We start from the raw sequence: 13,863 nt of genomic DNA on the forward strand, positions 1-13,863 counted from the left end.
ATAACAGAACCTAAATCGAGGTAAGGCTAGGCCTAACCTAGCAGCGTTGGATAGGCTAATGTCTGTCTCTTATACACATCTAGATGTGTATAAGAGACAGGTATACATAAAAGCGAGAGTATTCCAGTGGATGCGATCTACAACCTCTGAATTTGCCTAGTAACGATGAATTCGTCCAGAAAATGGTAATATTTTATGAGAAATAGTCTGTATTTCTCATTTTTTTTATTCTTTTGTGACAACTAAAATTCATGCCAATATTTTTCCATGATTTGTAATAATTGGAGTAATGCAAATGAATATTTTCTAAAAAAAAGTCAGTTTTTAGTGAAATTTTGCCGGAAATGGGGCTTTAATATTCTACGACTGCCCCGACGCACACCATCGCGTCTGCGTTTAACTCACACAGACCCGACGCGACAACAAATTGCGTCGGGCTGCGTCGTACGACGCTGTCTGAGTTGGCCTTTAGGCTTCCATAATACTTAAGCCCTGTAGAGACTGTCAAACTACATTTGACAAACATGACATGCCTAACTACATTGATAATGGCATCGCATCATGAAATACTACAAGCATCTCATCCTTTAAATCTAACCTCAAAAGCACTCTCTCTCTCTCTTTCTATGGTTCAGTTATTTTTTCCCTGTCTTCCCATCCCTCCATACAACGTGTGTTTGTGAGACACGCGCGTATTCCTAGCGCTGTTTGATTAGTCAGTTGTTAAGTTTGATTGACACTACGCAAAGGTCTATTTAGCCAAGAACATCCTAATATCCTGTCTGGATAGACAGGGAGAAGAGAACAAATTGCGTTGTCTGTGTTCTTACATACCAATAAAGCGTTCATTGATACTTACTGCATTCATCATTCCCATACAAAAACACAAACCAACTAACGTAAGTCCTAGAATAAAACGAGTTCTCAAAAATCGTAACGCAGTGCGTAAAAATGACGCGTTTTTGGGTCCTTTGAGGTAAAGTTCTTCTTCCCATAGTCGTTCAAGTCTGTGGAACACAATTGAAACATACCATTACCGTGCAATAATTATTCTAATACGTTACGTTCAGGCGCTTCGACAGTTCATCACACATGTTGGGTCCCAGGAGCGGATTCAAAGCTTCATATTTTTTTTATATGTAGGCCTATAGGCCTATTTTTGTATGTCTTACGCGAAGAGAGCATAATTAATGTGGTTGTTCTGTTAAATGGAAAACAAATGTAGGATGAATATATCTAACATGTGGTTTAAAATTTTACTATAGCAAACGAATATCATCACACTCAAAATTTCAAACTTTAAAAAAGGTATGCAAAAGCCATTTGTTAACTTATTAAGATGAAAAAAATACCACGCACAATATAAGCAAAGCAATGTTGTTTAATAACAAACTATCAGGATCTGCTTTCTGCTCTAACGCCCACCACTAAAACCATGCATGTTTTAAAATTTAACGATACTGTTGTTTTTCTACTTTATTACAAACTATCAGGAATATATATATATACTACATCTTTTTTTCTGCTCTAACGCCCACCACTAAAACCATGCATGTTTTAAAATTTAACGATACTATTTTTTGCACTTTATAACCTATCAAGAGCCCTTTATTTTGGCAAATAATGTAGGTTCACAGGGCTATACCATGAAACACCAGCAAATCCGGCTTCGTGAGAACACTTTATTCACTAAAAAGTACACATTTAAAAGATGATATTGCATATACTATTCTAATGTCTAAAATACCTACGAACGCTCGGGGGGAAAAGCACATTTAGACATTTTTTAAATGGATTTGAAGTGTGAATGTATTCATTTTTAAATTTAGGTCTATCCAGCATAGAATAAAAATATGCTGTAGCACCTTTCTAGCAAAGGAATATCATAGAATCGCACTCGAGATTTAAGAATTTAAACAAAAGAAGGATATGCAAAAGCCATGGTTTTTTAAATAATAAAATACCACGCATATTTCATGCCAAAAAGGCTGAACGAAGCCATATTTTTTAATTAAAAAATTATTACAAATTTGAGATTAATTATCCATCAACTAAACTGCCTTAAAAAAAAAAAAAAAAAAAAAATGGTTTGTGTGAGAATCGAACACACAACCTCCAGGTTTGTTATTCATTATCCACCATCAACTAAACTGCCTTAAAAACAAAAACAAAAAAAAAAACAAAAAAAAAAAACATTGTTTCGTGTGGGAATTGAACACACAACCACCAGGTTTCCCGTAAGGTGATTGGTCTATTTTTTTTCTAATTTGCATAATGAATTTTTCAAATATTTTTGTCTATTTAAAAAAAAGTGCGTAAGTTATGGAGATGGTAACAATCAAAAATCGATTATAAATTTAATTCTACATTTTTAGACACAAAAATAAACCCTCTTGGCCCACGACCCATTTTTGACACCATGACTATGCGTAATATTAACCAGCAGTGTATACATACGAAGAATTTTTTCTAGTAATATCAGAGTTGACTAACTGGTACTTGGTGTGGTACTAGGTTTATCGCATTTGTGGTTTAGTGGCCGCGGTTTACCTCCCTCCGTTTAGTCATGCTGGATCAGAGTGTAGTAAACTCGGCGATCGTGGGTTCGATTCCCACGCGGGGCAAGTTTTTTTTTAAATTTTATTTTTATTTTTTATTATTATTTTTTTTTTTTTTAAGGTCGTGGGTTCGATTCCCACACGAGCCAGTGTTTTTTTTTTTTTTTTTTAAGGCAGTTTAGTTGATGGTGGATAATGAATAGCAAACATGGAGGTTGTGTGTTGATTCCCACACGAACCAATATTTTTTTCTTTAAGGCAGTTTAGTTGATGGTGGATAATGAATGCATTGTACTCGTTGATGACGTCGCGAGATAACAACAAACAACAACGTGTCAGTGTCCGAGCCTAGGCCATCATGGAAGCTCACTGGCTCCTGTGTAATTCACGTTGAGCCAACTGCAGCCGAAAAGATTACAATCTTTCCAGAGATAAGGTGGAAGAAAGTTTTAGACAGTGCCCATCAATGGAAGGATTTTAATACTGAGGAATGGAAGTTAGCGAAGTCCTTGGCTTGCTTAACCGTTTTTCTTCGATCGTCGCTTCCAACCGTCTAGGCGCGTCTAGCCTAAAGAGGGCCTACATAGCAAGTCGAGACCCATGAAAAGTCGTATATACAGATGTGGGTTACCCACATCTTTATATTTGCACAAGTAATTAAAATTGTTTATTGAGCAGATTAACCACACTGATAAACAATTGTACTACATTCGGCTGATGCATACGTATAATTAATAGCAACCACATATAAGTAGCTTCCAAACAACATTTTTCATTACCTTGGTGGTACTTTGTGGTGCATGAACGATGCATTGTACCATGAGAAATAATAAAAAATCATTTTGAAATTAACTTGCTCATTTTGAAATAACACAAATTTTCAACTTGAACATAAAGATCAATGTATTTAAAAAGAAATGTTACCCATAATTTTACAGATGATAGAAACAATATTATTATCTAGCATAAAAATCAGGGTACAATTTTTTTTTTAATTTCTATGGTCATTTTAATAATTATAAGATATCTTTTATCATTTTATTACTTTTGACGTACCTTGATGAATTCACCTTCGCAGAGTCAAACGATGAACAAGGAAATAAATCGGCAATCTGAAGAGGCACACGGATGGCCTTTTTGAACAGACTAGTTAACCACGTGACGTATATGATGGACAGAAGTCCAGCGTCATCAATAGGATTTCTAGCCGGAGTTCTAAACGAGAACATTTTAATAATAAATTGAAGACATTGAAAGAATAGGGAGCTTTCGACTTGAAAAACTACGTGACGCTATGACGGATCCACTCATGCGTGACCGTCCTACGTCCTCTGTTTAACAAGGCAATTTTCGCCGCACGACGTTAACCGTAACGTTAACGGATGACGTCATAAGTTATTTATCTTGCGTTGCGGAGTACGTTAGTTTCAGGATTTTACGTGCTCGACGTACGTTAGTTACGGGCTTGCGCATGCGTATCTCGATTTGTTTAAAAAAGGAGCGGAGCTATCTTGCTGTATCTTGGGTACTAACATTAAAGTTAAGGTTAACGTCGTGCGGCAAAAACTACCTATAATAATACCTCCATGGTTTAACCTTGTTTAACCTAGGTTTAACGTAGATTTGGTGAACATTGCGCAATATAACGAGAAATCAACGTTCTCTCATGCGCAGATAACTTTATGTGGCGTCATTACGTTTTACGTCTTATCGTCGTCGTGCAGCGAAAGTTCCCAATCGAACAGAAAATAAATGCTTTTGAGATTCTCTTCCAATGCCAGAACACGCTTAACACACGTCCCCCAGTCTGACCTTCCCAGAGCAAGTATAAAACCTTATAAGGTTTACGAACGGCAGGGCTCGAAATTCACGCTAGCAAACTAGCAATTTGCTAGTAGGCTTGTCATAATTGCTAGGTAAAAATTCACAAACCAGCAAATTTAAAAAAATGATTGCTAGTTGAAATATCTATACCAAATATCTTGTAATTAGCCTAGTATTAACTAAAACTAGACTAAACTGATCTACAAAAATTAATACAAATTTTATTAAATTTATTTATTTATTTTTTAATTATGACAAACGACTAAAAATGCCTATAATCGACGAAAAACGATCGTTTTTTTTTTCATCTTGAGCACAAGATGTGAAGTGCGCCACCAACATTAATTTTTTTAAACCTTGCATTGCTTGCATGCATGCATGCAACAAGCTAAGTAAGCAGTGTGCAGAAAAAAAATCGCTCACATGTGTTTGTTGACGGAAGTCACGGGCGATGCAATCGGTAGTTAAGGCGAACATATTTAATTTGGTTCTTTTTAGATAATAAACAATGTTTCAGATATGATAATAGATAATAATAATTTACTATGAAGCTTAGACAAATAATAGGTTACAACCTAGGCTTCAATTGACAGATGTTTTAGGCCTAGCCGCGCCTACTAGACCCTAGCTAGTCGAGAAAGGCGCAATATTGGTCATTTTGGGGTTTGTCACTGATATCTCTTGAGTTAAGACAAAGGCATTTTTTGATTTTTTTCTGTGTGAGCTAGTCTGGCTAGGCCTAGTAGACCTCCTAACCTAGGCTAGGCCAACTACTGCACCATTGGTCGTCTACGGAACATCTAGCCCCAACTTTAAAAGACCAAGGCCTATCAAAATAAATATTGTACAAACAAATCTTTTATGTAAAATTGAGTTTCTGTTATGGCCTTTTTCTGTCAAAGATTTGGTTTGCTACGAATGCAGTTTTTGAAATTTCTAGGCCTAGCCCCTAGCTAAGACGAATCTAAGCCTGCCTAGACTAGCTAGGCCTAGGCTAGTCTGGCAAAAAAAAAAAAAAACTTCCTCCCATCCCCTTTCCCGCCCCTGAAATTTCTGAGGGTGTGACAATAAACAATAAATATAAAAGGTATAGAAATCGATTTTTTATACCCACTTGGCTATTTCTTTGTGATATTTATTGTACTACACTCACCATAACAGAAAATATTATATTAAAACATTTAACACACAAATTTATAGAAGTACATCATTAGTTATTTTCATACAATTTATTTTCCGAAAATAATATGTTGAGTTGGTATCAATATATTTTACTAGTTGAGAAGCTCATTTTGCTAGTTACATTTTTAACAACTAGCACATTTTAGCAATAGGTTGCTAGTGGCTGAAAAAGTAAATTTCTAGCCCTGGAACGCTGTGGTTCTTATGTCAGAAAATGACGTTCACAAAGTTACAGCAACGTTAAAAATGCTATTTAGTTAGAAATTGCGTTTTAAATGCCGTACGTGCCTATTTTTCTACAACCCTTTGAACAAAAATGCAACGTTATTATAACGTTAAGTTGTTAGTTGTGTTCCTACTAGGTTTAATATCAATGAAGTATAGTAGTAGTAGTATTCAGTCGACTGTGATTTCACCTATTCGACAGTGATTTAATTTAATTTTGGGGAGTCCTTTCTCATATTTGTGTGCGCTTGTTACTGCTGTTTCTATTATTGTAAATTTTAATGTTTTTGAAACAAATAAATAAAATGGGAAAAAATAATAAAATAGTAAATAAAAATCATAATTATAATCATTTATAGGCACTGTATTAAAAGTATAGGTTTTGATATATCAACAACAAAAAATAAGTACATTTAACTTTATTTGGATCAGACATTGATAACAATCTGGTAATAGGCCTATATCAGTTATTAACAAAAAATAAAATAAAATAAATCAACAAAAATCAACTGTAAAATATTTAACATCGTTATTGTTATTAAATTTCTCAATTACATATTTTTTAACCAGTGAATTTGAAACTTACGCAGACGGTTTTCTGTACGGTTTAAAACCTTGAAGAGACTGCCGATATCGGCTCCATTTCTTTGCTTGAAAACGAGCTAATTCGCTGTCATCTTGAATATTATTTTTCGTAGGCCTAAATGTTCCATTTTTAGTGATTTTACCTCCATCAAAACTATTATTGAAATCATAGTTGTCTGAGTCTTCCAGTTTTACGCTTGTAATCATTTTGTTCAGGATATCGATGTCTTCATCATTACGCCTTCGTTCACAGGGCCTCTGAAATACATTTTCCTGTGTTTCTGTAACCGGTTCTGTAACATATACATCCTTTTTCTCATTATTGGAAACCATTTAACTTTCTGTAAAAAAATAATAATTAATAACAAGGTAGATTTTCTCAGAAGCCGATGCAGTATGGTTTTATGCTGAGAATTGAAATTTATGAGGACATGACAGTGAAGTGATATTTTCTCTTGGATCGTAGTTTATACATAAACGGATGTCACTGCTACAAATATAAATCTGTTATTGATACATTATGTTTACTTGTTCATAGATTTGAACATGTTTCCGAAATAAAAACAATAACGAATAATAATAATAATAATAATAATAATGATAATAATAATAATATTAATAATAACAACAATAATTATAATAATATTTATAATAATGATAATAATAATACTAATAATAATACTAATAATAATAATAATAATAATAATTGTTTTAAATGACTATTAATTTAAAAAATAAATATTGTAGGCCTAATGATTTTTATAATACCATGCCCAACTTGGTGACTGAGAAACCCAGCAAGTCATAGTGATTATATGTTTGTTTCTGGGAGGTTTTTTTTCACACTAAATCAATTGATTATATTTTTATGAATATTATTTTATAACTACTTAAGTGACCACTCTGTCTTTAGTTAATTTGATGCCATTGCGTCAGCGAACAATTTTGGGACTTTTTCCTTGTAATTGTTTTGTATTTGTACAAAAATCACCATATTTCAAGTTGCCTATGCCACTATTTAAAAAAAAATCTTTGGATTTTGCAGACAATTATTCTGTATAGTTTATTATGTCGGTACTAAATTCCACTATATCCTGCTATTTTATGTTATGGCACAGACTGTTTAGACCCAATATTATCAACCTGCATATTTAATACATGTAAAGCTGGTTGAATTATAATAGTACTGGTATGATAATACTGTAGTTTATTGTCTATCAGTATGTATGTCTAATGCTGTTCCTCGAAACTAAATAGTTGATTTTTTTTAGTAAGTTAAATAATGTATGTGTTCATGTTAACCATGCAGTGAGATAATATTGACAACGCGTTAATTAAATAAATGCAAATGACGAGAGAACTCAGCTCTTTTTAAGAAACTATCCTGAGCTGCTTTTTAAACTTTAGACATAATGGCCAAGGACTAGTCAAACAGCAAACCTAATCACTTTCCTACGTGGAAATCCCCTCACATGACAAGCAAACACACGCGATGGTACGCAGCTATCCCCGAAGGGGGCCCTGGCGCCATCCCTGTTTCTTACTATTGAAACTGCATTCAATGTTGGGAACTTTGTATACAACTTTACCATTATCCTAATTTGTATTTATCGCATACATCTCAGTATTCTTATTCTCTAAATTTATCTTATAATAGAGTCTTGTAAGTTGCTGAATTTTTACATTGTTTAAACTTGCAACTGAATTTTGTGTGCTTTTGTAACAACAAATAAGTTAATAACATGATAAAAGTTAGCAATATTGTCTGCTTCATCACGCTCAATACGGTACTAAGTAGTGCCAAAGCAGATAGTCTCGCTATCGAGCCATCGTGGCTCTGAGATATGGTAGGATGAGCTTTAGTCATGTAGTCATTACAGAATAGGATAAAAAACAAGAGAAAACGGTCGAAATGGACTGAAAAGAAATCACAATCTATGAATTTGCCAATAAAAACAACTACATTCGGATTCTTATTAAAATATTCATGCCTGAAGAAATACATCAATTTCGTCGTGTTTTTCGAAAAAGTGCTTATTTTTTTACTCTCATTCTCCCATTTTGAGGCCCCCCCCCCCTCAAACGTGGCGCCCGGGGCACGTGCCCCTTTGACCCCCTAGCTACGCCACTGCGTAAGTATAAGAATTATAACAATCCGTAATCATGGCGACAGATATTTTTTCATGACAATTTCATTTTATTTATTTGTCTCAAAACATTAGAATTTACAAGAACAGAAACAGCAAGGAACAAGTACAAAAGAACATGAGACAGGAACACCCAAAAGTGAACTAAATCACTGTCAAGTGGGGGTCCTTTGACAAAATAAAAAATCCTTACAATAATAAAAATATTTATAAATACAAAAATCTTAGGTGAAATAAAGTCAGTAGTAAAACAGTCATAATTTAAAAGGCATTTAAAATATTCCGATGATGCAATACAGTTTAAGTAGTAGTCCTAATACATTTTGAAAATCAAATATCCTACCTGATAGACTGTACTCACAATTGTGAGTATTACTTGACAAATGTAACCACCACGCTTTTTGATCTGTCCTGTTACTCACTCGGTATACGATGGCAGCCGTTAAGCGTAAAATAATGTTTGTCTTTATACGGTATTTTTGCTGGTATTATATATATGTAAAGAGGTGTGGCCTACAAGCTAGTTTCTAACTTACACCTGTCTCTTATACACATCTAGATGTGTATAAGAGACAGTTATTGTACTACACTCACCATAACAGAAAATATTATATTAAAACATTTAACACACAAATTTATAGAAGTACAACATTAGTTATTTTCATACAATTTATTTTCCGAAAATAATATGTTGAGTAAAAAAAAACGCCCACCGTCGGGAATGTTTACAGATACATTACTAAAAATGACCATTTTTTAGAGAAATAATTGAGGAAAACATCTCTAAGAATAACAAGTAATACATTAATGCTAACATTACTAAGTTTAGAGTTTACTGAGTGATTTTATTTGCGTTTTTGTATTAATTCTCTTCTGTTGTCTCTGTACTGTGTACTGTACTGTAATGTGATAAGTTGTTATTTTTATGCTATGTGTACAACAGACAAAATAAAAATCAATCAATCCACAGATGACACGATCCTAATTATGGAAAAGGAGAAATTTTATTTTGAGGGAAATTGCAATATTGGAGCTGAAAGGATGTGGTATTGTAAACGAAAGTTAGATCGTGAATTTTGCTCATGAAAAGCTTAGAAATAATTGCGGTTTTTTTTTTGTTTTTTTTTTTTTGCAAAATGTCATAAAGGCTTGGTTTAAATTTTTAAATTGTTATGGTGATAATGCGTCACACGAAGATTTGTGGTATAATCAAAACATAAAAATCCTATCAGAGAGCCGCAATCACTATAAATTAAACCCCCGACAGAAAGCTACTTCATTTGTGCACAATTGGCTAAATAATATTAGTACTGCAACTCCAAAGGCACAAGAGAAATGGAAAAAAACACACACGCTTTTACTCTTGATGGCCTAACAATAATTTGCAATTTACATATATTTATACAATTATTTCCACAAATGATCTTTTGCATAAAATTGGCCTGGTTGAAAATAATAAATGCTTACTTTTTAAAAAGAAAGAGGAAGCAATGGATTGATGTGGGCTTGTTATAAGCATGGAGGCATAAATACCTCCTTGTAATAAGGCTTCGTGGAGTGGTGTGTTAACATGGTTCAAGCTTTTTACGGTCGCAGTTTTTATTTGTATGATTGATTCTGGCTTATACTTTTATATTTGCAAAATTAAAGAAACTTCATCGTAGTTATACGGTTTTTAAAATATGACTAGGCCTATATTTTACAGAAACTATTGAAAAGCCATCAGGTTGCCTCGTGTCTGGGACCAGCTCCCTACATTGTTAAAATGCTGCAGTTTTAGAAAGCCCATCCTCTTTTCTTTGTAAGGTTTCTTTGTATTTTGATTCCCTGTAATGTTTGATGTTTTAATGTGTTGCTGAATTTGGGGTTGGGTAAACCGGCTTTGCTACAGTGATTTGGTTCACTCTGGTTGTCCCTGGTCTCCCCAAATTTCAGCTTTTTTTGTTGTTGTTGTTGTAAATGACCAAAATAAATAATGAAATGAAATGAAAAGAATATTGCTAAGATGTATAATATTTATTCATGCTAACAAACCTTTACTAAGATTAAAAACATCATTGACTGAGTATTTTGATATATTTGTGTTACATTCTCTTTTATTATTGTTGTTGCAAAAGAAAATAGAACATTTTGAGAAAGAAAAAAATTATCATTTAGATATTCCGTTGTGTTATTGTGGCATATTTTTGTAAGTGTATTATTATTTCACCGCTAAAATGTATGATGTTCAACCAGCGTTTTGTGATGAATAATGGGGGCGCAATATACGGTAACTCTGAATTTAAAGATGTGAGTTATACCATGGCGGTATAAAATATCTCCATGGTTATACTATAGCCGGTAAAATTAATATACGCATTGTTTTATTAAATTTTATACACATAGTTGCTTCATCGTATTACTTTATACAGCTCACCCTCAATTCGAACGAGTGGTGCAAACATTATTAATATTTTTAAGCATTAAAAATGAATTAATAAGAATATGATAAAAATGGTTCGACCATAGCCGGTGTGGTTCCGACGACGGACCTTTCTTGTATAATAGGTAATTTCTAGAATATGGTTATGGATAAACTTCCACTTTGTATGATGTTAATACTTTTGCCATCATAATGATCTGATATCTAACGTCACAGAGATGTCAAAAGCGTGTGTATTTATTTATAAATTATACAGAATAATTTTTAAATATTTTGCGACTGTCCCTTTAAATGCAGCCCTACGTTCATTTTTGTTGAAGGAAAATAATTTCCCTTTTTTATAATCCAGTGCTCAACGGGCGCCAGGGGCTTTGGCCCTACCACCGCCCCTGTACTGAAATACAAGCCCGTAGCCATGGGGGTTCAAGAGAGCCCCCACCCCACCTTTTTTTAAGAAATGTCCTTTTTAAATTATTATTATTAATAAGTACCGTTTGCATGGAAGTTGTTGAAATGAAGTCCAAATATTTGGCATTTGTATTGCCATTTCCGAACATCTGAGGTGTTACCTCTTTAAAATTGACCCCAGCCATGGTGGGACTGAGGTGGATAGACCCCTTTAAAAATCCTGCCTACGGGCTTGAAATACGCATTTTACATTTGTGGGTGGGAGGGGGGCTATTTTGAATCATGCATACCGCCATGCCATCATCATATACCGATTCAAATTAATGTGTCACATTCATGAGTTTGCTATGGTACATTCCATTATCAGTGACTCAACTGCAGTGTCTCAGTAGGGCATTATATCAATTCCTAACTAACAATTCTACATTATAAGAACGATATTATTTGGTGTAGCAAACGTTATTTTCTGACATACTAATCACAACGTTACGTGTGCTTGTTATTAACAATCCTGGATCAATTTATAAACAACAAATTTATAATTAGAGTAGGCCCTATTATTTTTAAATAATATTATTTTATTATCAATATTGTATCAATATAACTATATTAAATATTTTATAAATTTTAAGCTAGCTATCATAAATAGAAATCTAAAATACTGTATTTTATACCAGTAGGCCTACTGTATATAGGCCTACATGTAGCCATGTAAGCCTATATGGTATGTATAGCCCTATTATTGTTATAATTATTATTATTATTATTATTATTATTATTATTATTATTATTATTATTATTATTATTATTATTATTATTATTATCATTATTATCATCATCATCTTTATTATTGTTATTATTTATTTCATTATTATTATTATTATTATTATTATTATTATTATTATTATTATACAGTATATTTTATTATTATTATTATTATTATTATTATTATTATTATTATTATTATTATTATTATTATTATTAGAGTTGTTGATCATCATACCATTGTCAATGTCATACTGTACCATCATCATCTTATTTTGATTAGGTCCATCATCATCATGGTTAGATACGGAATTGTTATGACATCGAAAAGAGGTGAAGACACGATTGACTATCGTCGGAAGGTATTAATTGCATTCGCAATATTCTAAGCCAATTACCATACCTACCGAACAGCATGACAGGCAGTCGATGCTCCCGACAGGTGATTAACATAATTATTATAATCATCGTCGAGTTGAATCTCCCTCGGCGGACACTTAAGACAAGGTAACAGGTCACATTCCGGTCGTTCCATTTCGAAGTGACTGTGACCTCGTATAATTAGAATTGCACTCCCGTGTTAAAACCATTCAGAACGATGTTATTATTTAAAACAACCATTACATATTTAATGCTTGGAATTTGACTTACTCTGTTTGATATTATGTCGTATCGGATCGTCTATCATTAAACCTTCCTACCCATTTTAGAATGGTATAGCGTAGCTAAACGTCAACAAGTACAGCATTAACTCATTACATATCGTCGGGAAGAAGATGAGGATGTTGGATGTGAATCGGTCCTAGTAAGTGTTCGAGTAAAATCTGTTATTTTGCCTTAAAGAATGTTACTATGAGTTATTTAGTTTTCCTCTCTGTCGCTAAGTATTTTAGGCCTATATTAATATAACTAAATTACATTATTGTTTCTAAATATCAAAATTCATGCATGACATGACTCTCTGTTGACAATCACTGTCAAACAGAGAGCACGGCCAATGATGGGTGTCATCTGTAGACAATGTATGACCACTCACTAGGGCCTATAAACAATTCCCTGGTATACTATGACCAAGATACATATCTTTATACTGTTTCGTCAATCACGATGATAATAATTAGTCTGGTTCATATTTGTATGTATACAGTGGCGTTAGGGAGTTTTGTAATGGACGCGGAGGGGAGTTGGAATGCTGTATTTTTTGGGGTGTGCTCCCCAGCGCATCCCACTAGATACGCCACCGTATGTATATAAACCATTCTATGATAATATGATGGTGGGAATGGTGATGATGCGTGTATGTAAGTACTGTAATTTATTCAAATGCTATGTATATAAACCATTCTATGATAATATGATGGTGGGAATGGTGATGATGCGTGTATGTAGGTACTGTAATTTATTCAAATGCTATTAATATTAATTGTGAAAGTGCATCAAAACAATTTATAATTTATATAACCAAATTTAATACAAAACAACTTGCATGCTCATATATAAGACAAACAAGCATCCAACCACAATAAAAATAAGGAATCAAAATATAATAAAATAGACCAAAGTTGGATTGCTCATTATTGTTTAATCCATTGACCTCAAATGGCATATCTAATAGACACCTTGAAGTGATGACAAACATTGCGAATCAGCGGTGCGTAACCAACAGAAATAAGATAAGCTTTTGGGCTGATTTTCTGACATCATGTTGTTTAAAAAATCATAACTCCATAACGGGGCGTCGTATCCA

The 13,863-nt window shown here is 33.4% G+C and overlaps 2 protein-coding genes across 11 annotated transcripts in view; one reads left to right on the plus strand and one right to left on the minus strand.

Moving 5' to 3' along the window:
- The window catches only part of LOC117106512 (multidrug resistance-associated protein 5-like), a 26,322-nt gene extending 17,354 nt beyond the window's left edge, over positions 1 to 8,968 (minus strand). For both annotated transcript variants that reach the window (XM_033247884.1, XM_033247890.1), the window contains exons 1-4: positions 8,865 to 8,968; positions 6,376 to 6,715; positions 3,615 to 3,773; positions 860 to 1,007 (exon numbers count right to left, since the gene is read on the minus strand). In XM_033247884.1, coding sequence (XP_033103775.1) covers positions 860 to 1,007; positions 3,615 to 3,773; positions 6,376 to 6,707 — 639 coding nt within the window. In that variant the 5' untranslated portion in view covers positions 6,708 to 6,715; positions 8,865 to 8,968. The remainder of the gene's footprint in view (positions 1 to 859; positions 1,008 to 3,614; positions 3,774 to 6,375; positions 6,716 to 8,864) is intronic.
- Positions 8,969 to 12,668: 3,700 nt separating this feature from the next.
- LOC117106526 (sodium leak channel non-selective protein-like) overlaps positions 12,669 to 13,863 on the plus strand; it is a 54,505-nt gene continuing 53,310 nt past the window's right edge. For 3 of the 9 annotated variants that reach the window (XM_033247916.1, XM_033247923.1, XM_033247930.1), the window contains exon 1: positions 12,669 to 12,921. The gene's annotated coding sequence lies outside the window, so the exon portion shown is untranslated. The remainder of the gene's footprint in view (positions 12,922 to 13,863) is intronic. The other 6 variants (XM_033247899.1, XM_033247944.1, XM_033247907.1 and 3 more) reach the window with 2 other exon arrangements.

Source organism: Anneissia japonica, unplaced genomic scaffold (genome assembly GCF_011630105.1).
Source record: "Anneissia japonica isolate Jap-2015-1 unplaced genomic scaffold, ASM1163010v1 scaffold142_len1259957_cov175, whole genome shotgun sequence".
Lineage (NCBI taxonomy): Eukaryota > Metazoa > Echinodermata > Crinoidea > Comatulida > Comatulidae > Anneissia > Anneissia japonica.